Source organism: Leptidea sinapis, chromosome 13 (assembly GCF_905404315.1).
Source record: "Leptidea sinapis chromosome 13, ilLepSina1.1, whole genome shotgun sequence".
Lineage (NCBI taxonomy): Eukaryota > Metazoa > Arthropoda > Insecta > Lepidoptera > Pieridae > Leptidea > Leptidea sinapis.
In genome coordinates, this window is record NC_066277.1 from 8,709,961 (window position 1) to 8,737,480 (window position 27,520).

A 27,520-nucleotide genomic window follows, 5' to 3' on the forward strand; every position below is an offset into this window, starting at 1 on the left:
AGTGGGTTTCGCTCAGACCACAGATCCTGAGTTTGCAGTGAGTAATTTCTCTTTCAAGAATGTTAAGCTTTCCAGGTTGGAGTAATCCGCGCACGCTCCAAGTACTTATCGTTTGGATGTGGCACATCTTTACTGAGTTTCCAGTAGTCCATTTTCCATGTGTTGCCTGGTTTCCTAAATCCACATGGCCGGTAGCCCATTTCCCACCGACTGCCCCGGACGCATCACGGCGCTGGTTACTAAGCGGGTCGCATGGCCACTTATTATTCTTTGCTTGTACTGAATGACGACTTTCATGGGAAAATAATGCAGTGGTTTCCCGTTGGCTTCTGTATCAGGCATTTCAGGAGTTATTTAAACTCCTAGGCCGCTGTCACCTCTTCTGACCGGTTGGCCGATCAGGCCCGTTGTGGTTTTAAAATCAGAGTTTTCCTTCTCCTAGACGAGCTGCCTACCATAGCTGACGAGGCCCACCTCCCCGAGCAGTGGTGCTTATATTAAAGGGGCGGCTCCAACTTGCCACTGTCATCTACCGCTTACGAGATTGCGCGCCATTTGTTTGGGAACACCCAGCCACTGGCTCCCCGACGCCTCTACGATAGACCGCTCCGTTGTCCGCGACTGCTTATTGGTTATTCGCAGCTAACCTCCATATCTGAAGGCCGTTCGCTATCCGCAACCTGCGACGCGTGTGGTGGCAATGAGCTCTGCCGCTGGAATGATAATCTCCCCAGAACCACACATGATGTACATATTATGCTACAATGATGGCAAACATTCCCAGAATTTATGGTTTTCGATCTATTTTTCACAATTCTATGACGTTATTTCTCTACTCCATGATGTGATGAGGTTTCTCCACCTCGACTCAAACTTACTCACTTATCGGTGGAACCTCAATATATGCCAAATATTAATATTTAATTAAAAGATTGTTTGTCTATATTTAAAAATTAACGCTTATTTAGTCTTGGAATCTTACACATACATGTTAAATAATAATTATGTGTACCTAAGAGACAATATAAACTATTAATTTGAATTCATCGTAGTCACTCACACACTCAAATATAGCACAATATGGCATATTTGTATTTTTTTAAATGACAATAATGCTTCACTAGATATCAAATGACTGGTTTCACTGGAGCCTCGAGTAGGTACATTTGTATACAATAGTGGCGACAGGGTAACGCCCACATGCCACTTCCACTAGTTTTTTCTGTTCCATGGTAATAACAGCCCAATAAGGTTTGATAGGCTCTGTTAGAAATAATCGTGTCCTGTGTTCACAAGGAACAAACTTAACGATCAAAGCTGTAATACTTAAAAAGCAAAATCACTTGCGTTTATGAACGCATTCATTGCACACATACAAGACAAAAACAATAGATTAAAAGCCCCAAATCTGAATATTCATTTTGGATTTTTTTGCTAGAAGTCGCCATTGTATTCTATTAACTACGATTTTTTGAAATTCGAGTTAAAGAGTATACATTGTTTATCAATACTACGTCGTAGAATACGTACGTAGGGAAATGACACTTAATTCCAGTTACAGTCGAAATAATTCGTGTGTTTAGGGGAGACAGCTTCGTCGATTTTCTTTATACATATCTATACTAAGTCTATTACCGAATCAACGTAACACGTTACGTCTTAGAATAGTAACACTATTCGACGTCTATGCACTGAGCTGATGCCTGTGACGCATGTTCCTTTGATTAGTGTCATCTGTCAAATTTCATTGATTGACAAATTTCACAATTGAAATCTTAAAAAAGCTTCTTGAATGGTGTGAAGTGTGAGTGATTTTTTCGAGAATACATCTTTATTAATTTAATTCCACAATAAATGTTATATTAAGTTAATGCGTGGATTTTAAATAAGTAATTTAACTATAATATTTATACAGTAATTGTGCATCTGAGTCCTTCACAACCATGACCACAATATCCTTTGCCAAAAGTTTGGTTAACCCAGGTATTACAGTGATTTAATGTATTATGTATAGAAAAAATAGTCTTCTATCGTTATTTCACTTAAACGATTTTGATTAATATGATTAACGTTAAGATTATTTTGTTAATTCTTATTTTTAATGCTAACCTGATTATGTAAAAGATAGATCACATTCGCATTTAATCAAGGTATAATATTTATATTACAGCTCTAAATATATTATTAAAACAAAAACACAGTTCAAATTTGCGGGGCTTACCAGTTATATCTTCAGTCACTCCTCTGAGTATTATACTGAGAAGGAATTATGCTGAAAAACAAGTATTTGAAAGAACTAAACCCCATTGTAATGTCGGTACAATAGGTCATGTAGATCATGGAAAGACCACACTTACTGCTGCTATTACAAAAGGTTAGTCTATTTTTATAAAGTTCTTTAAAATTATCTTTACTGTAACATTCATAAATCAGTATTAGTTTCCACTGTCTGTTTGGACATCCACTAACTCCTAAACTACACATTGGCTTTCACTGAGGTTTTCATCTTCAGTTTGATAATTTGTCATTGAATTTGCAACCAAATTGTTGAAAAATAAATTTACATGGCTTATATAGGCAAAACCTAAACCTTAATAATAAAAAAAAAATTTGAGGAAAATCTTCTAATGTTATGCTATTATATCATTTTAGTGCTGTGTGAACTCAAACTAGACTCACTATGTAGACATATATAGCTACACAATGCTTTACAAGCATCAATTTTTATATAATTTATAGATGAATCTGCATCCCAATAAATATTATAGTGTTTTTGGAAATTAAATTATAAATAATTGTATAAATTATAATAATTTGGAAATTTATTTTCTCTTCAAAAGTATATCATGCTAACTAACTTTAGAAGTTATTGGAAATTTGTAAAATAAGATAAACATAGCCACAACACTTTCAAACATTTGTTTGTATTTTCTAGCAAAAAGTCAACTCTAAACATTGTCTACTTATAATTATATAATTTATATGTCTAGATTGTCTCTTACTGTTAGGCAGCACATGAAAACAGGCCAGGTTTATTACTATAGTGTGCAGGACAAACTACACCTTACACTTTGTTTTATTTACTTACACCTTACTTTTATTTGTGCATTGCTGGAAGCAGAGGCTAACAGTGTGCCACTGTTTTTATCATATGTATAAATTATTTAAGATTTTAAAGTTATATCTTACGATAACCTTTATAAGGAATAAATTTATTATGATCATTTTAAACATTATGTAGAAAATTAAATTAATTATATATTTACGTCAATTATTTCACAGTATTGGCTGACCGTAATTTAGCTCAAAAGAAAGGTTACTCAGATATAGACAATGCACCAGAAGAAAGGGCCCGAGGTATTACAATAAATGTTGCGCATGTTGAATATCAAACTGATCAAAGACACTATGGACATACTGACTGTCCAGGACATGCTGATTACATTAAGGTAAAATGATGTGTATTTCATTATTAAATATAATTTTTAAATAATTGTAATAATTTTTCCTCACAGGGAGCTTTCATCTGTAGTAATGTGACATGTGTATGAAGCATATTTGTATTTGACCATATCTCTGTACACAAAGTAGAATGTTAAATTACAGTTGGATTGTTATAAGTGTTGAAAGGCTATTTACATATCTCTAAACAGTATTGTTACATAGTGTTCAAAGCAGAGTCTGAAATGTTAGATTACAGGCAAATATATTCCTTAGATTTCTAGACTTGTCAAAAAATATGACTATTGTTTATTATATCTGTACTGAAACATCATATTTAATTCAACACCAATAATAATTAACAGTGATGTTCCCCTAAGTGCATTTCTGTTATTGGTGTCTATGTTTTCCGTTGAAGTGCCTAATAAATAAATAAAAAATATAATATATTTACAGAATATGATAACTGGAACTGCTCAAATGGATGGTGCAATCCTTGTTGTAGCAGCCACAGATGGTGTGATGCCTCAAACCAGAGAACATTTAGTGCTTGCGAAGCAAATTGGTATCCAACATGTGGTGGTATTCATAAATAAGGTTGATGCTGCAGACCAGGAGATGGTTGAGCTTGTGGAGATGGAAATCCGCGAGCTGATGACTGAAATGGGCTATGATGGTGAAAACTTACCAGTTGTCAAAGGTTATAGATGTTTACCGACAAATAATACTTGATATCTATATTATGATTTTGTACTCACAAATGTGAGCAATAGTAGTAGTAGAAACAAAAAAAAACATAAGTAAATACTTATGTTTTTTTATTTGTTTAGGAACTGAGGATATATATTAGTTTTTTGCCACTTCTTCTCATTAAAGCTCAACTTTTTCCGACATGGTGGTAAATGTATAAAATAAACTTTTGACATTCATAAGTGTCATTTCTTTTTCCTACATGAACAAAGTGATTTTGATTTGATTGATATCTTTTTACATACTTACAGTAATACCTCCAAAATACACAGTATTGAGCAGTAACCTCAAAACTTAAATTTTTATCAATCCAACTATAACTGTAATAACATGTAAATTAAGGCTAGATTCTAAAGAAAATAATGGTTGTTTCCTCCAAATCCGATCATGAACTTACATAATTATTAGGGAGTAGGGAATTGTGACATGGTTCTTTAAACAACAAATGAAGCACCAAAATTTAAAAAATTGCTAAACTCTTGAACTCTCTTAAGGAATACTAGAAAAGTTAAGTCAACTGATTGAGTCAGTCAGTAAGTAAAAAAATTAAATTTTTTATTTTATTTTTAACAGGTTCAGCTCTGTGTGCTCTAGATGGGAAAAATCCAGATATTGGGGCTGATGCTATTTCAAAACTTCTTGAAGAGGTTGACAGATTCATTCCCACACCAATCCGTGATCTTGATAAGCCATTCCTGTTACCTGTTGAAGCTGTGCACTCAATCCCCGGACGCGGTACTGTTGTTACTGGACGCTTGCAAAGAGGTATAATATATTATATTGAAGTAATTTACCAAGAATATTAGTTCTACATCTTATTTTATTTATTATCATTATGCTATTATGGTAATTAGCAAAAGTACATCAACCATTTAGAAAAATTGTAAACTTATCAGCTAACACTTAAGTTTCAGGTAATATGGCAACCTGAATTTGTTAATAAGCAAACGATTAACCTGATTTTAAACAGCATTATCTGGGTAACTCTTGTATTACCTAAGTAGCTTAAAAATTTATACAAAATTGAAAAAAAAGACAAATATATAGGATCTATCGAAGATATAATATGTCTATATGAGGTAGTATGATCTTAGTTATGTTGCAAAATAAAGGGTAGACCTATAAGTCATAAAGTTTCGAGTACTTTGAGGAACTTAGTACTGAGTATCTAAAGAAAGTACATTGTGTTACAAATATTAAAACCACAGGTCTACTTTAATTCCATAGACAGTGTTGGTTCTCTCTAATCTGCCTCCTGACAATTTAACCTCCTCTTTGTTCAGTAAGCTGTCAATCGGTTACTAACGTTTTTAACACAAACAATCAGCAAGCCAGTCAAGCTTCAACAGTCGCCTGGCATGGTTGCTTTCTAATACCATATTCGTACATTAAGTGAAGTAATTGTAAATTCTAATAAACCACTTATTGTAAAAACGACGTTTTACTGGCTCGACCTTAAAAATTGAAACATTTGCAACAATGTACAAAGAAAAATGTGTCTGAACTTATCTTGAGCTTCTTTGGAACAATCCCCTTCACTTATTCAAGATCCTGATCATTTCTCAGATTTATAATCATGAACGAATCATGGCTTGACTGCATGATCCAGAAACAAATTACAGTCCAGAAGAGACCACCGAAGCAATTTGTCATTCCCAGGATAGTAAAGGGGTGGTCCAGATTGAATAACTCGATCATGTAGCTAGTGTTACTAGCTCTTTATATGCAGGCAACATATTGAATTGTTCAACGAAATTCATGATAATCGGCCGGGCAAACAAATATTATTTAGTTCTATCAAGATAATGGCATGGCTCACAGGTCTGCTGTTGCTATAGCTGAGATTCGAGATTCTGGCTTTGGAATACTTTAGCATCCTCCATATTTATCTCAATGTCTTTGGGAGATGATGAAGCCAAACTCGTTGTGGCACAGGAATCTTATCAACAAGATATTACAAGTGTATAATTCTAAAAGGATCTTTGTCGAAAAATAAAATTAGATTTACTAAAAGTTACGAATTCTCATATAACAGCCTATATATAGTAAGGCCAAGAAGACGAGATAAAGAATGTAAACAACTGTATCGAATTACTATCTCTTAAAAGTTGTCTAAAGATGCCAGGCTGTGATTCCATAATTAAAATCAACAACTCTCACAATAACAGTAAAAATCAACAGTAACGGATTAATAATAACAGAAACTAAATAAATACGGAAACAGAAAAATACGTATCTTCGAACACAATCCAATCAGGAATGAACTTGTTCACAAAATGGTTGACCAAATGTTGACAACTGAAGTACTGACTGCTTTCTAGTAGAGCAAAACATGCAGCGATAGCTGTCGTCTACCAACTAACGCCATTACTGCGTACGAGTGATAGGGAAAGATATAATAGTCACTGCAATGTAACTCAGTAACAGTCCGTTTGTTTACATTCTTTATCTCGTCTCCTTGGCCTTAGTATAGAAATGTAAGTGCAGTGTTCATCTACTCTTATGAATCCACCGGTTTTGCTAGAGAATATTGGCAACGGTGATCACTTAGCATCAGATGTTCCAGACTCTTCTTTGACCTCATAATCGAAAAAATCTAACCTCAACAAAATTCCTATTAGGTCATCCATAGCACGCCTACCTGAGACAGTTCAACATACTCCATCTATATTCGTTGGATAAATATTTCCAGTCAATCTTAATTCATTTTCCAATTCTTTGAAAATAAAATAAATTTATGTTTTGTTTTCTAAATCTGTTAAGAAGTTAAGTTATCATTAAGTATTGTGCAATTATAGTGAATACGTTTGTTTAGGATTTATATAAATAATATTGTTTTTATTGTATCAATGAATTCCTTTTGTATAAAATATCGTATTACAATTGAATTCGGTATAAAAAAATAAAATTATTAAGTTTAATGTAATGTTTTAGGTGTTTTGAAGAAGGGCACTGAATGTGAAATTGTTGGTCATGGTAAAGTAATGAAGACCACAGTAACGGGTGTTGAAATGTTCCACAAAACATTAGATGAAGCTCAGGCTGGAGATCAACTAGGTGCTCTGGTGAGGTCTATTAAGAGAGAGCAGATTCGACGTGGCATGGTTATGTCTAAACCTGGCACCGTCAAGGCACATGACAATATTGAGGCAGCAGTGTATGTACTCAGCAAGGAGGAGGGTGGGCGCTCTAAACCTTTTACATCATTCATTCAACTGCAGATGTTTTCAATGACTTGGGATTGCGCCACACAAGTTGCTATACCTGATAAAGAGATGGTGATGCCAGGAGAAGATGCCACGTAAGTTTGGTTACAATAGTATTTCATTTAAATAAAATACTTTTTTAACGATTAAAACGCGTGTAGTTGTGACTCTTATTTACATTAGGTTTTTGCAGAGCATTAGGTGTTTTCATGTGGACTGTGGTTGACAAAGTCGAGAATAGTATTTGTTGATTTTATCCTTTAAAAAAGTATTTTATTTAAATGAGTAATGCTCGCGTTAATCAAAGAAGCTAAATAATATTTCATTTCAGTTGGGTCATAAATGAAGCGCACTTTTTGGTAAATGATGAATCCATCTTACATCATTAATATTGTGTTGAATTAAATGCAATCCACTCTCCTATAGAATTTCAGTTTTACATACAAAAAACAATAGTTTCTCTGATAACATTAATAAAAAGTGTAGGTGTTTACACCAGTGGGAGGCTACTTTGCACAGGATGCCGGCTAGATTATGGGTACCACAACGGCGCCTATTTCTGCAGTGAAGCAGTAATGTGTAAGCATTAGTGTGTTTCGGTCTAAAGGGTGCCGTAGCTAGTGAAATTACTGGGCAAATGAGACTTAACATCTTATGTCTCAAGGTGACGAGCGCAGTTGTAGTGCTGCTCAGAATTTTTGGGGTTTTTTAAGAATCATGAGTGGCACTGCATTGTAATGAGCAGGGCGCATCAATTACCATCAGCTGACCGTACTGCTCGTCTCGTCCCTTATTTTCATAAAGAAAATGTTTTCTTACACAAGTATTTTTTTTTCAGTTTGCAATTAAAACTTGTAAAACCTATGGTTTGTGAAACTGGTCAAAGATTCACCCTACGGCTTGGTGACATCACATTAGGAACTGGTGTCATTACTAAAATAAACAAAGAATTGTCTGAAGATGAAAGGCTGAAAATTTTAGAAGGAAAAAAGGCCAGAAATAAGGCTGAAGCAAGGAAGTAAATAGTATTGTTTATTAATTAATATAAGAACATAGAATTGTAGTTAAATGTTGGATGCATTTAAAATAAACATTTGAAAATCACTAATTGTTTTTTTTCATCTCCTTGCTATTACTACTTACTATGCTAACTGCAAAAATTATGAAACTCACCCTTCACAGCTGTAATAGGCGTGGAAATAGAACCCAGCAATCCAAACCGGTTTGCTGTAGGGGACATAAATGCCAATTTATTATAATATTATATAAAACTCGTTGTAATTATCTGTACTTGGAACAAAGACAATTTTTGTTTAGCAAATAAGCTAAAGACTATTTGAATTACTTTGAAATATTAATTCACCGACAAGCAGTGACAAGGTAATAAATCAGAATAAAGCCATAAGTTTCAGTCTGCTGAAATGATGAACCTACCCGGTATTTTTCTAGTATTCGAATTTCAAGTTCTTACTCACTCTTCATTTTAAGACCGCTCCTTTCATTAGCCCAGAAACATTGGTGGTGCAGGCGAGTATCATATCTATAGATTCTTAAAAATCAAGAAAAATTCAAGCAGCCAGTCACTGAACCTGCAACCTATGTAGGTACCTAAACGTAAATATTTACCTTTGGCATATGAAGACATGTTACGAAAACCTATTCAGAACAGATCTAAACATAATTTACAGGATCATTACCATCACTCGTAAACAGAATAATCATTGACATTACCTTAGTAACGGAAGAGGCGTCGACACCTCAACCTGGCATGTATCGAAGGAATTGTCGTGCTCAGGTCACAGATGGATTGTTCAGTCCGAATGACCACCGGCTAGGCAAGGCCCTGGCACAGATGCTAGCCATGGCAATAAGAATAACTGGTGGGCACACAAGCGCAAGAATGGGAAAATTATAAAGCTACTAACGGCCGTTCCCAATATACCTACTATCTACAGATAGAGATTAATTACTACCTTCTATTGTCAATAATCTGAAGCTGTCCCATATACCCGATAAGTCATTCTTATCGCCTTATATTGGGACGCGTGAATTGCAATTTCTTACAAACTTCTATCGCTGGTAAGCTAGACGTCGTCCCATTGACAGACAGCGTGTACGGATAAAGTGAGTTACCGTCGATAAGTTTATTGGGACAGAAAAGTCAACGATAGTTACGATTTTTATCTCAAGTAAGACCAGTCAACACCCTTACTAGCGCACTAATGTAGGCCAAATGTATCTATTGTGGTAGAAACGCACCTCCCGGACTCAAGATGTTGTGGACAGTCCAATGAATTGATGAGGACATCTTTCCGTCCAATGAAGACTGGCATCAGAGACGAGTGATATTCATTTGAAAAAAATAAAAACGGGCCATAATCATCTTCTCCACATACCTATAAATCACCAGGAACTGATGGAATCTTCTCTGGGCTACACCGACATCTCAATGCCTATAGCCGAGGCAAATCTACCGAAACCGTCACCTTCATAGACATTGAGGGAGTTTTTGGCAAAATCCAAAACAGCATTACGAAGACACGTAGAAGAAGCTGTGAAGCTGAGCAAGAGGAGCTAAAAACTCGATACAGGTAAGACGCAGCTGTCATGGGTTGCAAAAGAATCTGCTCAAGGGAGGCAACCTTCGCGACTTCTATGGAACATTGTGGTAAAGGTAGGTACTGATTGCCACGCTGAAAGGCAACCTCTACAGCACACTAGGACTAGGATATTATACCGATGATACACCAATACTGGAGAGTGACCCGCTCTGCTCTGATCATCATGGAACGCTGGTGTAAGCAGCAATGAACTAACGGTTAATCTTAATAAGACAGACCACACAATCCGCACCAACAAACGTAATTTAGGAACCTACAGATTCCAAAAATTTTTTCGTACAGAACTACAGTATTAGAGCAATCACCTGAAAAGTATAAGCACCAAAGCTAGTCGCATTCTCGCAGTGCCTCAAAAGGGTAAAATCTGTGGACTTAAGGCCTAGGCTCATTCTATGGCTATACATATAATGCAGTTATATGACCAATGATATGATATGATACGGTGCGGTAGTTTATTGCCAAACCACTCGGGAAGCATTAGTGACAGTAATGGTAATGCAGTATACACGTATTTATTGAATGGGATAAAATGAACCTTGTCCAATTTACCCCCCAGAAGACTCAAGTTTGAGCGTTTACCACAAAAAAAAACACATTTGTCGTATCATAGCTGTCACGACAACAGTTCCTTTAATGCCTCGCCTAGTATCAGAATACTGGGTCTCAGTCTTGAGCGCTTGCTAATTCCATGGTCATTTGGAAGGCAAAGCCAAAATTGGCTTTAAAGAAGCTGGTCGCCTTAAATGAATGTGGGCCTTAGGCATGGCAATACTTCTACCAAACAAAGCCGGACCACATTCTACAGCTTTACAAAGCACAGGTCCAGTCACATGGATTATTTCTGTCACCTCTGATCTGGCACACTCCAGTATCAGCTCGAACCATTTGACCACATGCAGAGCTGTTCAAATTGTCAAATACCCTGTTCTGTGAATCACTAGATCACTTGGTGTTACACTTCATTATCTTTTACCACATCTATCATAGGGAGAGTTCCAAAGAGCTGTTTGACCTGATTCCTGCTGCTGAATTCTACCTTTTACACTACACAAATTATATCATCCCCACTATGTGGTGTTCCTCCACAGTGCATTTTTAAGGAGCTTTCTGTTATGTGTGGCTTTCGACCAAGCTGTGGAAGAAGCTTCCTCATATTGTGATGTTTCCAGGATGATTGCTTCAAAAAAGTGTGCACACTATTTTAAAAGGCTGGCAACACTCCTGGGATTCCTCTGGTTTTGCAAGAGAATATGGGTTGCAGTGATCACTTAGCATCAGGTGACCTTCTTTAACCTCCTCCTTCCATAAAGAAAATGTATGTACATATAGTAAGATTTGGTAATAACTACTTCTCATACCTACAATTGATTATATAGAATTACACTATAAATAAATCAAATATGGTAAGGTTTAATATTTATTGAAAAAGTATGTATCACTACAAAATTAAAACAAATATTGTCATTTGTAACAAAACAGGATGATTCTAAAGAAAAAACCTATTATGTTAGAAATTATATTTTGTTATAATTAATTTACAACATTAATGAAAAAGGACACCAACATAACAACCTTGCAAATGTTATATATTGACACTTAAAGAGTCCTTGAAATAAGAAATAAACACAAAAGTTAATGCTACAGCCAAGCTTGAGTTTACAAATAAATATCGGATGAAGAATAAAAAATTTCATAATGCATTTACAATAAGGAAAAGAATGTTATGTGATGGACTGATACCTAATGGAATGAAATTATTAATCGACATACAATATTAAGCCTGAGCTGTGCTTTCAATCACATGAGGGCAATGTTTTCACATTCTTATTTACAAATCTTCATCCTCCTCTGGCAATGCTGTATCTTGCGCTTCTTTGAGATCCTTTTCTATCTGGTTCTGCCATTGTGGGTCCATTGTAACTTCTGGTGGGACCAATGCTGGCATTGCCACAAATTCCAGATTACCATCACCAATCAATTTTCTTGCCAACCAAAGGAAAGGCTTTTCAAAGTTGTAGTTTGATTTGGCAGAGATGTCATAATACTGTAAACAATAAATATTTGATTCATATAAGCAGACATATAAATAGCTTCATTGATAATAAATTAATAACAATGACATGCATTAAGATAAGAACTTATAAATATAATGAACTACCTGAAGATTTTTTTTCCTATGGAATACAATAGTTTTTGCTTTCACTTTTCTGTCCTTGATATCTACTTTGTTCCCACATAATACAATTGGTATTCCTTCACATACTCGTACTAAATCTCTATGCCAGTTAGGTACATTTTTGTAAGTGACGCGTGAGGTTACATCAAACATAATGATGGCACATTGTCCCTGTATGTAATAACCATCTCGTAATCCTCCAAACTTCTCTTGACCAGCTGTATCCCAAACGTTGAATCTTATAGGCCCTCGGTTTGTATGGAATACAAGCGGATGTACTTCAACGCCTAGCGTAGCGACATATCTTTTCTCGAACTCTCCAGTCAAATGTCTTTTGACGAAGGTTGTTTTACCAGTACCACCGTCTCCTACCAACACGCATTTAAATGAGGGCATATCTTCATTCATGGTTGAAGTTTTAAGGACTTTTTAGCTGAAAACAATGGAAAATAATAAATATCTAATTAATTTCTAGCATGACGTACGTACCAGCAGTAGCTTAGTATAACTATTGGATAATTGAGTAATTCACAAATCTGGAAAAATTAGAAATACAAATAAAACAGAGCAAATCATATGGACATAATAGCTACAACGTGCAACTGACAATTTAAAAATTCCTTTAAGTTTTAATCAAATGGCGCTAACTATCCTCACAGGAATTTAGCTCGATCGTACCGGAATCAAGACAAATTTACTCATTAATTACAAATGTGTAGCGAAAAATATATTTACCACTTGAAAGAAAATAATACACAAAATTAGATGTTTTTAAATAAACACATATACATCAACGATTATTTTAAAAAACTGAGATTTAACTTCTTCCACTACAAAGTCGTTACGGCTCACAATGGCGTCACTAGACTATGCGCGGAATAATTTAGTGACAGACTGACAGTTGCAGTCCAGGTGACAATTAAAATCTTATAACTACTTTTAAAATTTATAACTGAATCTATATGCTATAATCCACAATCTCTATAACTTTAAATTACAACGTAAATCATTATCATTATTTTGCAAATCCGTCTCAAGATAAATGTTGTATGTTTTACTATTTTACTTGGAGTTGTAGAATTTAAAAAGTCAATTTCCGGATTGATAGTATAAGCCGCGCCACACATGATCATTGCAATGTATAAAATTAATTTAATATTATGTCATTGAAAGGGCGCTTGCTGATGCTTACCCCTATAATTGTTTTTTGAACATTTATTTCATTAATTTAATTTAATTTCGCGGCCGCATGCTAAACCTTCACGATACAAAGCTAGTGGGGAAGAAGTTCCACGTTTTCACGGCCGCGCGCTGAACCTGTACAATATAACGCTAGTAGGTAGGTTGTTCTACTTACTAGTGGTGCCATGTGCTTCATTCTACGTTTGCCCTTTCTCACTCTATCTCAATCGGTCTCAATCTCCCTCTCCCCCTTCTTGGATAAAAACATCCCACACTTTCGTGATACTTTATTGGCACATTTAGACACTGGATTTAAAAATGATCGAAAATTTGTTCTCTGCACCCTCGAGAACCTCGGATTCGATATCCAAATTGTTGAAATGAAATATTTGCGTGACGGCCATCTTGGATTTCAAAAATGACCCCAAATTCGTTCTCTGCACCCTCGAGAACCTCGGATACGATATCCATAATGTTGAAATCATAATTTTGCGCGGCGGCCATCTTGGACATATTTTTTCGTTTCATCGAGTTTGAAATCACAATGATTCTAAAGAAATTTCACTTCAAAAACAGCTTCACGTGGCGGCTCTCTTAAACTTATAAGTACATCAATTAAATTCAAAGAATTTAAAGATATTGTGGGCCTCTATGTTGAACGTTCCTTTGAAACAGTCTCTGCACAGATTAATCGTGCCATTAATGAAAGTATATACAGACCCCCGGATGCATTATATGAGTAACTTACGTGCATTGCAGGAAGGTCTATTGATATTAGCTTAGTCTAAGAAGTATATTATGATATGTGCTGACTTTAATATTAATTTATTAGAAAAATCCACCACTACTATTAGATTCAGATCTTTGTTAAAATTATATAATTTATCAAATGTATTCTTTGAACCCACTAGAGTAACCAGCACCTTTAAAAGCTGTGTCGATTTAATGTTTACTAATTATAAATCTATTTATCTAGTTGACACACTCCCACCTCAGTTACGTTGTTGACGAGAGTCTTGTAAGCGAGGAACCCGACACCTCCCTGGGACAGTTGGTCGCCCTCTCGAAAGTAGAGGATGTGCCCGGAATTTAGGATTATCGACTACTACCCTATCGTCGGACCTCAGAAAACCAGAAGACATCCCATCGTAATCTACTCACAGCTTTCTCCAGTTCCTCCAATTTCTCGTCGATCCATAGTGTCTTGACATTTTATGTTGCCAGGGCCAATGGTCTTCGTTTGTGGTAGCGTTACCGCACTCGGACCCTGCCCCGTCGCTTATGTGGCTGCTGCCGTGGCCACCACAATCGGTTTATATTTTACGCATGTTTTGAAAGTGTGTTTTTAATTCTTGTGTTTGAAAAGTGTTTGTAGTTTAACATAGGAGGCAAACAACAAGTATAACAAACAACTTTATCACATTAAAGCTAAATGGAGTTACTTTTTGTTGACTTGTTGTAAGTACCTAAGAGTCCTTGAAACATTTTTCTTATTTAAAAAGTTCCTAAGCAATTGAGAAATGATTGACCTACCTCAGAGTATTTGATCTTTAGAGACTAAGTGTTAAATAGAACAACAGCTGTTGACGATGTTTGATAGGTACTTGTTTCTTGATTCAATTACATATATTATCAATGATACAGTGTACTAACAAACTTCCCGATTAAAAGTTTTTAAATTCCCTTCGCTTTGTCCATAAGAGCTAATGCAAAATATATCTTTACATTACGAATATATTTATTTAATCCTTTTTATAACGAATCTTGAAAAAATACAGAATATACCTAGAAAACATTAACCTACCTCAATTTTACGAAATTTTCAATCTTTACATAAAAGTATCTTATCACTATTTCCCACTTATTTGTACAATAGTAACTCATGTTTCGACATTTTAAATTATTTGTGTGACAGTAATTTTTATCATAATCAGAGCTCAGTGAAGTAAACACTACGGTACGGTTCGGTAAAAACTAACAAAAATCAGTTGTCAGTTTTAAAGATGCAATGGCTGATAAAGGAAAATTGACTTGGATTGTGCTTTGGATATGATAACGTGTACCGTTATTAATTTGTGACTTTCTCTAACCAAGAGAAACAAATGCCGCCTAAGCTACCATAATTACACTGTTGATTTCGTATGTTTATATGCCAATTTTGATTATTGATTGTGATTTCTTTATTTATGACAAAATTGTCTAAATTTTTTTCAAATATTAGATGTCTTTTCATTAATTTTTTGGTTATAAGTGGAAACCGTTCGCTTTAGCAGAGTAAGCTTATGAGCATCTATGTAATGTTGACGTTACAAGTTTTTCTTACCTTTTGAAAACGAATCGTAGCCCATTATTTATTTAAAACGGCTTTACTAACGGTTTATCCTCCGATAACCGTAATCAGCCTAGTTTAGGATTTGGAAGTCCTTCATGGGTGTAGTGAGTTCACCGTGATGTCCCGTCCGATGAGAATTATTCCTTGCAGTGATTTATTGTAAGCATAAGTATTTAAAATTCATAATAATAATCGTGATAATTATGTATTGAGTGATTCATGGTGTGTAGAATCCTTTATTACTTTTTTAGCAAAGCAGTGCCATCTGTAACAAATTCTCGAAACTTTTTGTCTAGTTGACGTTTGACGATGAGGCAAGTTTCGTACGTCGGTCGTTTATACTATCGATTTTTTGAGTGAAGTCTAGTGTTCGTGTCCTTTTCCTTTAGTTTTGTGACGTTGGATAAGAAAATATCTGTGAATGGGATTGTGTAATAAGTTAAAACGTATTATTGGTGTGTGATTTTCTGTAAAGGATGACGAAGGACAGGTTAGCTGCGCTGCAAGCGGTAAGTAGTTTTACTTTAGTCCTAATCTACTACCTAATCATTTTACAATGACCTCGAATTCGCAAAGAATTAGCATCAGAACAATGTTTGCTTTTTGACAGTACCATAAGACCACAAATATGTTAATACTGGAGATATTAAAATAAGGTTTCTGCCCTTCAAAGCCCCACCCGTAATAGATGGAAAGTAGGATTTCTTGGACATAATATTGAGGCAGATTGTTGCGCCCAGTTTGTACAAAACGCCTACTTTTAAATGATCTTTTCTTACGGAAAATCTTCTTAATTTACCATTGACTACCCCTGCAACAAAGTATTTTTATTGCGAAATGGGATAATTTTTGTAAAATGACTTAAAACTACAGACAGAATTACTTGTAAAATTTCATTGAACACTTATATTTAAAATGCAGGTATTATTCACAAATTTTCAACGTTTCACAATACCACTTTATATTGCTTATTATCATTTTCCATAAAAAACCATAGTTTATTTGTATAATAGTTTATAATTTTTTGAAACTAAGTAATATAATTTTTTGAGAAGGTAATTAGTAATTTATGTTGAGATGTTTTGAGAAATAACATTTCTCTTCCTTATATTTCATAAATATAGTTTTTGAAATGTTCTTTTAAGTACAATTGTTATTATAAGTCAATTATTTAAATTAGTCAGTTATTCAGTGAAATTTATTAAAAATTAGAGTGAAATTGACAAATTTAGAGTGAATATGTGTGTGTGATTCATAAAGTAATGATTGGGGAGACATGTTAACCCAATGGATTTACAGAAAATACTAAATGTAATTATTAAGATGTCACATGCCTCTCTCTTTTTCTTAATAAGCAACAAATGTGTGGAGTGAGCACTATTGTTCTTGTGCAGTGTCTCAAGGGCAATACAATATACAGAAAGCACATAAAGCGCCTCCCTACAAATCCTGCAACTCACATAAAATTCTTCTGGTGCTCACTGGTGGTCACTTAACATCAGGTGTCCATACTTTATGGTATGGTATGTATTCGGCAAATTTCCGCAACTAGATGACTGCACAATTATTTTGTGTGTGTGGGAATATATTTGTTATTCTTGCCACCCCCATTCCCCCAGAAACCTTAGCAACCTCCTCTCCTTCCTAAAGTCTTCTGGGAATGTGTTAGGGGTACTAAAATGTTGAGCCCGGTAAGTTGCTACGCCTGGACAATGCAGAAGTACATGTATCTGCAGCAGTTTCCTCTGCCACCATGCAGGCCCTGCAGAGAGGGCTGTCAGTTATGCCCATATTAAATAGATGTTTCTTATAAGGACCGTGTCCGGTTAAGGCCTCCGTTATCTGTCTAAGTTGGATTCTATTGAGCTTAATGAGGAGATTTGCCATACTGGCATCAATGTTGAGTGTCTCCCGTGTTTGTCTGCAGTCGTCTAATGTTAACCATACCTTTTGTGTTGATTTCTTGTGTATTTTCGAATTTGGCTTTTGAGCCAGCCAGAAGGTAGAGCTATGATGGGTTCTGGTCCTATGGCAGTTATATTTGAGCCTCTTCTAGCTAACTCATCCATACTCTTATTTGTTCTCCAATTCCTTAGAGAGAAAATAGCTTGAGGCCACTGAAAATTTCAAAAATGGCATCTCTGCAGAAATGTGCACATAATAAAATGTATGTATGTATGTAGTTATTAATATTACAAAGTGTGTCAGCAATTTGCTGGCACCCCAGGAAACATAAACATCCATATTTACTAAAAAAAATCTTCTAAATTTATGAATGTACATCATTCTTCCAAATGAACTGTTGGTTCTATACTTTGTAATAACTTACTCTAAATTTCAAGATGGTTCCAGATTTTTATCATTAACTTGACCTATATGAGCTTTTTTATTGTATTAAAATGCTAGATAATATATTTCACTATTAATCTGCATATATATTTAGTGAAGCACAGGAGTATACTGCATCTGTTATTTACTTTGCATTTAGTATCACAATGTACATATTTACAATTTAGATGTTATGCACAGAAATTATTTGGGAATTTCCCACTTTTGTATTCAAATTCTCATGACAAACTACCTAATAGGTATATAAAAATCTTGTAAAAATGTTTGTAATTGTGACTATGTTTGTGACTTCTAATGTCAGAAAGTAATTATAATTTATGTGTTTATTTCAAATTAACTCTTCAAGGATTTTGAAAAACTTTTGCTTAAAATATTGTTTTTATCACTCAAAGATGTCAGGGTTATCCCAGATCACCAATTCAGATTCTGCATACACAATTCTTCCATTCAACAGGTCCACAGAGTTTTCAAAAAAGAGGAAGACTCATTGGAAGACAATGAGTTCTACTCATCTGATCTGGCATAAGAGTTTTCTCTGTACAATAAGAACTTACCTCCCAAAGTCCTCGGTAATAAATGGCCATAAATAATATAAACAACTTTTTTTTTATGGAATAGGAGGACAAATGAGCGTATGGGTCACCTGGTGTTAAGTGATCACCACCCACATTCTCTTGACACAGAGGAATCACAAGAGCGTTGCCGGCCTTTAAGGTAGGTGTACGCGCTTTTTTGAAGGTACCCATGTGGTATCGTCCCGGAAACACCGCACAAGGAAGCTCATTCCACAGCTTTGTAGTATGTGGAAGAAAGCTCCTTGAAAACCGCACCATGGAGGACCGCCACACATCCAGATGGTGGGGATGATATCCTAACTTGGCGTGTCATGCGATGGTGGAACAACTTGGATAATTACATTCTCATCATCATCCGGAAGTCGTCACCTCCTGGACAAAGGCCTCCCCCAAAGAATTCCACGACAATTGGTCCTGTGCTGCCCTCATCCAACGTATTCCGGCGATCTTAACCAGATCATAGGACCATCTTGTGGGGGGCCTGCCAACACTGTGTCTACCGGTATGTGTTCTAGGACTTTACTGCCCCAACGGCTATCTGTCTGATGGTAATGGATTAGAACTCTTGAAACAAATATATACTGAGCAAAATTACGATTGCACTAGTAACCTTGACATAAGAGTAGATGTAAATTTTCGTGACGACAGAAAATGGCGCTTGCAAAGAATGAGTAATAATGATTGGGCGTAAACTTAACTATGTTCTGATATAATTATTTGTGTTATTTTAGGTTAGGTTAGGTTATGTTAGGATGTGGTTTATCCATAGACTTAGAACATACTTATAGAGCATAGGCAACCTGACCGCCCGATGACCATTTTTGATTTATGATTTATCAGTGTGTGTGTCAGCTAGTTTATTATTCAAAATACTAAGATGCTAATTCAAAGCGTGGCTGACTGTTTACGACTTGTCAGTCAAAATGGGCTAGAGTAACAATAGATTCGCCTCCCTTTTTTTGTCGTGCTGTATAGCTAAAAATCCGTTAGAGATGTTCTTCTCACACGCACGCTCTGTTTGTCTATACCATAGTTTCTCAACCTTATTTTGCTCACCGCCCTCTGAGAATATGTATTTTTCTAGAGTATTTTCGTGTATTTTTTGCCTTTTTAGAGTATATTTTTTAATCTACCCACGCCCCATCTGCGCCATCTCAATGCCCCCTAATTTTCTGGGTCTTCTACTGCACCCACGAAAGTCTCAAACGGCCACAAGGGGGCTTTACCGCTCACGTTGAGAACCTATGGTCTATACGCTATTATATTGTAAGTCTGTGGGTTTATCAGACGACGATGATGCCAGTATCCGTCGGGTGGCCTTCGTCAATGTTGACTCATAATTGTTATTCGTCATTTTTGCATTATCGATCATGACTGTATATAGCTGTGTATTCCCCACGAGATAAAATCGTCACTTTAATCTAGTCTTGCGCAGCACTGCATTGTAACGGGCAGGGCGTATCAATTACCATCAGCTGAATGAAGTCTCATCTCATATTTTTTATAAAAAAAGAATAAATACTATTTTCATCAGGACCGTCTATATTTGGTTTTTTATAAACGATTAAGTATTTTGTCGCCTCCTATGAAATACTTATTCAAAAGCTACGAATTTATTGTGGTCTTCTTCAGCCACCCCACTTTATCATAAAATATGTGCTTGATTTGTTGAGAAAAAAAAGAAAATGCTATGTACCTGTCTACCAGTAATAACATTTAAGGAGTTCTCTCAATAAATTAGTTATTGATTTGAGGTATCCCGTTACTCTGCGAATAATTAGGAACCTTTTGACTGGACATAAATCCAAATACATCCATAAACAACTGAATTCTGTGGTAACAATCATATAAAATCTCTGAAAGTAGGTTGATTGCCCGATAAAATATTATTGCTGTTAACTTTATATTACCCACTAAAAATGCTGTCCCGAAATGGTAAAACAAAACTTTCTTCTCGAGACGAATCTTGTTAGGTGTTTCGTGAACTTTTATTTTCCGAACAGCAAAATTTATTCACCATACAACTTTGTCTGATTACATCTGAAATTCTTTCAAGTGTTTCTATCTGCGTAATAATTGTTTTTTATTCACTTGGCACAATACATGTACCATTTTACACACTTACATACACTTGCAAGGGTAATCGGAACACGTTTTTTTTTCTAATATTACATTTTATAAAAAAAGATAGCTTAAGTAGGTAATTGGGGGCCACAATACATCCCACTCCCGCTCAACACCTTAGGGAGGAGGGGATGGCTGAAAAACAGCGCTGCATGGAAACATAAATCCATGATTCCATGTCAGGTGAAGCTGAGCCTTTTTCCTTTTGCCTTTTGTTTCATCGCGTATCCTAATTGTTCATTTTATATTTGTAACTAGTTGACCCGATAGACGTTGTTCTGTATATAATAAATAAAATAATGTTTTTTATTAATTTGTCAATAATATGTCATAACATCAAGAATTATTTCGTGAAATATGCACCCTGTTGTTGTATTGAAATTGTTTCACAGCAGAACTGTCAAACCGTAATTCTCTCATAGAAAATATGTCCATACAAATAAATATCGGACGACGCGGGACACATCAAAGGCAAAACAAAATTGTTGTTTTTATTTAATTCCGAACACTTTCATATTTATTCACCTTTTAAGACTTCCACTAATAATTCAAGACCAAAATTAGCCAAATCAGTCCAGCCGTTCTCGAGTTTTAGCGAGACTAACGAACAGCAATTCATTTTTATATATATAGAATATAGATGATTTGTATGGCAATAAAGAATTTATTATTATTATTTTGTGTTGGGTGGTAAGTTGTGTAAAATTATAAGCTTTTCGCCTTAACAACAAACAGAAACAAACGAACAACTTACCAACAAAACTTTAATTTGTACCAAATTCATGGACGATGCGGGACTTGAACCAGTACCAGAACATACTGATGGTAATTGATACGCTCTGCCCATTACAATGCAGTGCTGCTCAGGTTACTTGAAAACCTCAAAAATTTTGTGTGGCATTACAAAGGTATAAAAAGTAATTTCACCAGCTACGGCGCTCTTCAGACCGAAACATAATAATCTAACTAAATAACCTGCTCAACCGCAACAATTGCATATTTGGAAATTGATATGAGATGTCGCTCTTGCACTCGGATAGTTGGCTCAGTTGGTATAAGCGTTCGAACGGAACCCGAGAGGAGTGGGTTCGAGTCCCGCTTCGTCCATAAATTTTAGTACAAATTAAATTAAATTTGTATATTTAATCCCAAAGGTGAGGAGTATCATTTAAAAATGACAAACTGTTTAATTTATTGTCTTGTCTTTTATGACATAATATCTGCATTTTGTCCTGCTCAAAGGTAGTGGTTATAATAAGGTTTTGTTGAATTAAAAAATAAACAAGAGAAGTTTGTAGAAATCGATCGCTGTGGCCTACTGGGTCTAATAGTAAATTATCTGAATCCATCCATATCAACTGTCAAGGGATAATACACTCGTACGGAAAGTTTAGCCATTTAAGGAGACTTTAGTAATAGTCACTTGACGAATTATTTATAATAATACTAGCTGCCCCGACAGACGTTGTTCTGTAGATAATAAAAAAAATTGCCAATAATATTTCAAAACATCAAGAATTATTTCGTAAAAAATGCTCCCTGTTGTTATAATGAAATTGTTTCACAGCGGAACTGTCAACCGTGCGTCACTAAATTCTCTCATAGAAAATATGTTCATACAAAACAAATATTGAGAATAAAAATAATTATGGGTCCCAAATCAAAATAAAAACTATCCTATCTCTCAAGTTGGACCAAAATGCACTCCATGAAGTAATCCCAATTAAAATTCGTTCATTAGAAAGAAAGAAAAACATTTATTTCACAAAACACTCACAGTCACACACTTAATATAAAAAGATAAAAGTACAAAAGATACCAAATAGAACGTAATTAAATAATAATTGATTTAAAATTAGAGAGTACCTGTGCAGTGCAGGAAATGGGTCACCGTCTCAGGATTATCTGTGACACGGCCGTGGCTATGAAACAGCACTGATTTTCAGCGGTGCCCGTTTAACTTTGGAGGTACAGTGCGCTTGCCATATAATAAAATAATTCAATAAGACATAAATATAAATCTCAATATATAAAAGACGATAATAATATAATTAGACGTTTTAAAATAAAAAGTAGCATTAATAGGAGCGTATATCGGTAATATTGGACTACACCTATATTTTCATCACCAATGCAAACAAAGCTGATCTTGTTTTTGTCGTTCTAGGAATCGTGACTTACATTTCCGACGAAAATTTTCGACGGTTTGTAATTCACGAAAAGGAGGTGGAAGATTATTCCAGCATTTGGTTGCATTGCAACGAAAACTTCCTCTAAATGCAGCACTATGGTGTTTTAGGACAGCCAACGCATATTGCGAGGCTCTTGTTAAATAAGTGGCATTACGATCCCCTAGCCATGACAATTTGCTATACAGGTAGTATGGTGTTTTGGTTTTTTAGTTTAGGAGTCCATCGTGGACAAACAACGTGTCATGAAATTATAATCATAATATGCAGTCAATATTATTTTAAAGTAAATACATACTTTTACAAATTCATGCAGATATTTTGCCCGGGGTATAAACAGAATAGGGAAGTCCCAAGCCTAAGGGTGTCGTAAGGGGCGGCTAAGGGCGTTTTCCAGTGGGAAGCTTCTTTGCACAGGATACCGGCTAGATTATGGCCACCACAAAGGCGCCATTTTCTGCTGTGAAGCAGTAATGTGTAAGCATTATTGTTTTCGGTCTGACGGGCGCCGTAGCTCGTGAAATTACTGAGCAAATAAGACTTCACATCTTATATATCTCAAGATGATTAGCGTTTTTCAATAATCCTGAGTGGCACTGCATAATGGGCAGGGCGTGTCAATTACGATCAGCTGAACGGCCTGCTCGACTCGTCCCTTATTCTCATAAATAAAGATATAAAGTTATCCGTATGTGCTTTGAAACCTCATCAATGCAAATACCCATTTGGACAGTAAACAAAATCGACACAACAGAAGCCTGCGTCATAAATCCCCGTGGTTTCTGTTAAAGTTAACAAATCGAGTTTGTGAACTAATAGGTAATAGTGTCGAGCAATCAGCCTCTAATTATGCTTCCGGTCTGTTTCGCCGTGCCCGATTTCGAGCGAAATTCGATTACTTCGCGATACTATCAAAATTAAGGTTGGTTTTATAACAACTATATTTTATCACATTGAAACAATAAAGTATATATATTTCGTTATTTTATCAGCTATTTGTGGCCTGACCCGACTGAGTTGTTATGTTCGGAATACAAAAAAAAGTGTGTGTGTACTTATATACGGAAGAAGTTATACTTCTTTGGCCCAACGAAGCAAAAATCATTAAAATGATTTATTCCTAATTCTATTCTACGTTCTAAGAAAGAAAAATTTTGTAAAAATCTTTCAAAGATGGCTAAGACGATTAATTATTGAATAATGAATACGGCTGTATGGGCTTGAACCCTTTGCCTGTCTTAATAATGGACGAAGAAACCAAAACAACGAATGACGCAAACGTCTGAAAATTTTAGGAACCAACTTCAATCTGTTACTTTTGTGTTACAGTGATGCACGTGCATATAATTAATATTTAACTCTCATCACTTTTCATAACGCGCCTAAAGAAGTATAACTTCAAAAAACTCTTGCGGGTGGATTTTTGTAAAATCTTTTCTTAGCTGACCTCTACTCGGCGAAAGGAATATTCCCACCAAATTTTCAAGACTCTAGGCTTTATGGTTCCAAAGATACCGTGATGAGTCAATAAATAGATTTAATTCTCTTAAACAGGTCGTTCCAAATTTCAACGGGAACGGGACGATAGGATAGATGGTAAACATCATCAGAAAAATCAGAAAAAATTACATCCTATATTCTTTAGGAACTATTGGCATAAACAGATCTTCTCCGTTTTTAATCGTTTTTTGGTTAATCTTGGTTATTTTTGTCCATTTGAAACGTTTCACCGTTTGCCTCTGGTGTGTCGATTTTGTTTATTGTCCAAATGGGTATTTGATTTAAATAAATAAATATTATGACTGTTCATTGTCAGTACATTTATGAAAATTTAATATACGTTCACAAAAATCGTCACTTTTTTGCTCTTAATAGTGATTTTCATTATTATAACACTAGAAATAAGGGATTGCTTGTAACTAATTCTAGTAGGCTTCATAAGATACATAATAGCATTAAGGGTAAATGTATACACTTCTATAATAAAGTCCCAGCCACTGTTCAGGCATTATCTAAAAATAAATTTAAATGTTTTATAAAAAAATGGCTCTGTCGTAAATCCTATTACTTCACTGCTGAATATCTAAATGATCGGACAGCTTGGGACTACATTGTGATTAATTTATAGCGATAGAAATGATTGTACAATATTGTATATTTTTATTGAAAAGAGCGCAAAAAAAAGAATGCTGGGAGATGTTTCAAGGGCCGTTTCTTCTCTCTCAGAGCGCCATTTGTTTCCGAAGCGGTAGTAGTATCTAGTAGTTATTAGAAATGACATCAAAAAGAATTCTAAAGGAATAAATTTTGAGAAAATAAATTTGGCCTTTTGTGCCTTTTATGCCCAAATAACATATTTTTTTTATTCACTTACACAAATTATCTTGCCCCAAACTAGGTACAGCCTGTACTATGGGTACAAGACAACGATATATTTATTTGATACTATATACTTACTTAAACATACATAAATACATATAAACATCCATGACTCGGAAACAAACATCCATATTCGTCATATAAATGATTTCACCTACCGGGATTCGAACCCGGGACCTGTAGCTTAGTAGTCAGGGTCGCCATATTAAATCTTTAATCACAATAGCGCGGTAATTTTATTGTTCACTCTCTCTATCACCAGGAGACTCGCAAACACCTACGCGCTATTATTTCTATAACAATGTGCTCGTAGGCGGTACGGGTGTAACTTAATTAGCCATGTTAACCTTTGAACTTCGACAATTGAGTGTGATTTGAGCTTATCTTGAATTGCTTTATATATTTTATGGCAATAAGGGACGAGACGAGAAGGACGTTCATCTGATGGTAATTGATACGCTCTGCCCATAACAATGCAGTAATAATAATCTATACTAATATATAAAGCTGCAGTGTTTGTTTGTTTGTTTGTTTGAACGCGCTAATCTCTGGTACTACTGGTCCGATTTGAATGATTCTTTCAGTGTTCGGTAGTCCATTTATCGAGGAAGGCTATAGGCCTAATGTTTTTTTTTTCAAAATTAGGGATCCGTAATAAAATTGCAATTTTGTAACACAAGGTGCAAATCGAAAACCTATTTTTGCTTGCGCTGCAAAAACTATTGACAATAGAACAAAATGATGTACAGGCTATAATATAGGCAATATTTTATTACTTATAAAACTATCGCGTGAATTATACTTTATATGGCAAAACAACGTTTGCCGGGTCAGCTAGTAAATAATAAATTTCTTTATTGGGGCAACAGAGGCCCATATTTTGTTAGTAAAAGGCTTAAAAAACTATGTTAGTCTATTACAATTTGCTCAATATAATATAATTTATTCTTAATACATAATTAAAACATAGAATAACTTTGATAACAATCAGAGACAGTGTGTTTTTATCGGACAAGAACTTGAACGACTCCGTTGCAGTATTGGCGAATCCAGTTTTCCCGCTATCATATTCAGGATACTGTTTGAGCTGGAACGCAGCCTTGCCAGTGCTGCTCAGGTTTCTTGAAAATCCCCAAAAGTTTTGTGCAGTATTACAAAGGCGCAGTAATGTCACTAGCTACGGCGCTTTTCACACCGAAATATAATAATGCTTACACATTATTGCCGGCATTCTTTCACTGGCAAATGCCCTTACTCGCCTCTTACGACACCCTTGGGTCTGAGACTCCCCTATTTTTTTTATGCCCCGGGGAAGCACAGGGCAGTCGTTTTCTCATAAAAAAGTGAAGTTATCACTTGGTGATCCGGGCCCATTCATATTATAACGTCAAATAATTATTATGGATTCTTAACCTCCTGCCCGTACTTGGCACAGGTGGTCACGTTTATGAAACCGGGTGCCTGATATGACGTCATTTTTTTTTTAATTTTATTTTTATGAAGTACTTAGTACTTAATAAAATGAATATAGTTATTTAAATATAATACTTTTTAAAGAGTTAAAACGCGTGTAAATAATTGTAAATGTGTTATAACATTAGGTTATAATTATTATTTTATTTAACTCCACGTTGCGTGACCTTTTCAGAGCAAAAACGCAAAAACTAATGTAAGAACACAGTTACAATTATACGCGTCTTAGTACTAATCTGATTCTGGTGCCAGAGTGTGGCGAGTCAACATCTCCTGAGGATGCCTCGTGTAGGGGCGAAACACGTGTCGAAGAATATATAAATACAAAACTTGGCAGAATTTACACTCAATAAAAATCACAACATTTGGATAATTATGGATTTCCCCAAAATAACGCCTAATTCAATAAATGAACGAATGGAAAGTCTTTATTTTATAATAATATGTATATTTTATTAAAAAGAGCGCAAAAAAGAATTCTGGGAGAGTTTCTTGCGCCGCTTATTATCTCTCAGAGCGCCATTTGTTTCCGAAGCGGTGCTTGTGCTTGAAGTGACATCAAAAATAATTCTAAAGGTATATAATATATAAATATATATATATAATTGTGAGAAAATAACTGTATTTTATGCTTTTTTATGTACTATATTATGTTCATAGCTGCTGTGATAACGTTTTTGTACGTGTGATGATACATTGGCATAGTCCTGATTTTAAACTTTT

The 27,520-nt window shown here is 35.2% G+C and overlaps 3 protein-coding genes across 10 annotated transcripts in view; 2 read left to right on the plus strand and 1 right to left on the minus strand.

The window, feature by feature from the left end:
• The first annotated feature begins 1,776 nt into the window (after positions 1-1,776).
• LOC126967553 (elongation factor Tu, mitochondrial) lies at positions 1,777-8,498 on the plus strand. The gene is made up of 7 exons (XM_050812078.1): positions 1,777-1,983; positions 2,171-2,374; positions 3,283-3,449; positions 3,898-4,141; positions 4,765-4,956; positions 7,126-7,492; positions 8,236-8,498. The coding sequence occupies exons 1-7, from the start codon at positions 1,944-1,946 to the stop codon at positions 8,417-8,419; spliced, it is 1,398 nt and encodes a 465-aa protein (XP_050668035.1). The 5' UTR covers positions 1,777-1,943; the 3' UTR covers positions 8,420-8,498.
• Positions 8,499-11,424: 2,926 nt separating this feature from the next.
• On the minus strand, positions 11,425-13,097 carry LOC126967593 (GTP-binding nuclear protein Ran). Its single transcript, XM_050812127.1, has 3 exons — positions 12,930-13,097; positions 12,177-12,627; positions 11,425-12,062 (listed from the first exon to the last, which is right to left on the minus strand). Exons 2-3 carry the CDS (start codon positions 12,600-12,602, stop codon positions 11,847-11,849), a joined length of 642 nt encoding a protein of 213 aa, XP_050668084.1. The 5' UTR covers positions 12,603-12,627; positions 12,930-13,097; the 3' UTR covers positions 11,425-11,846.
• Positions 13,098-16,018: 2,921 nt separating this feature from the next.
• The window catches only part of LOC126967578 (syntaxin-1A), an 83,542-nt gene continuing 72,040 nt past the window's right edge, over positions 16,019-27,520 (plus strand). For all 8 annotated transcript variants that reach the window (XR_007730034.1, XR_007730035.1, XM_050812110.1 and 5 more), the window contains exon 1: positions 16,019-16,217. Coding sequence is in view for 6 of the 8 variants with exons in the window: in XM_050812110.1 (XP_050668067.1) it covers positions 16,185-16,217 (33 nt within the window). In the remaining 2 variants the exon portion in view is untranslated. The remainder of the gene's footprint in view (positions 16,218-27,520) is intronic.

What these genes read in the sequence shown, in the direction of transcription:
- LOC126967553 (XM_050812078.1), top strand. Translation starts at nt 1,944, where the DNA reads ATGACCACAATATCCTTTGCCAAAAGTTTGGTTAACCCAG. An exon ending in CAAAAGTTTGGTTAACCCAG is followed by an intron (nt 1,984 to 2,170) that starts GTATTACAGTGA and finishes TTTATATTACAG; the next exon opens with CTCTAAATATATTATTAAAA. An exon ending in ATGCCAGGAGAAGATGCCAC is followed by an intron (nt 7,493 to 8,235) that starts GTAAGTTTGGTT and finishes TTTTTTTTTCAG; the next exon opens with TTTGCAATTAAAACTTGTAA.
- LOC126967593 (XM_050812127.1), bottom strand. Translation starts at nt 12,602, where the DNA reads ATGAATGAAGATATGCCCTCATTTAAATGCGTGTTGGTAGGAGACGGT. An exon ending in ATAGGAAAAAAAATCTTCAG is followed by an intron (nt 12,063 to 12,176) that starts GTAGTTCATTAT and finishes TATTGTTTACAG; the next exon opens with TATTATGACATCTCTGCCAA.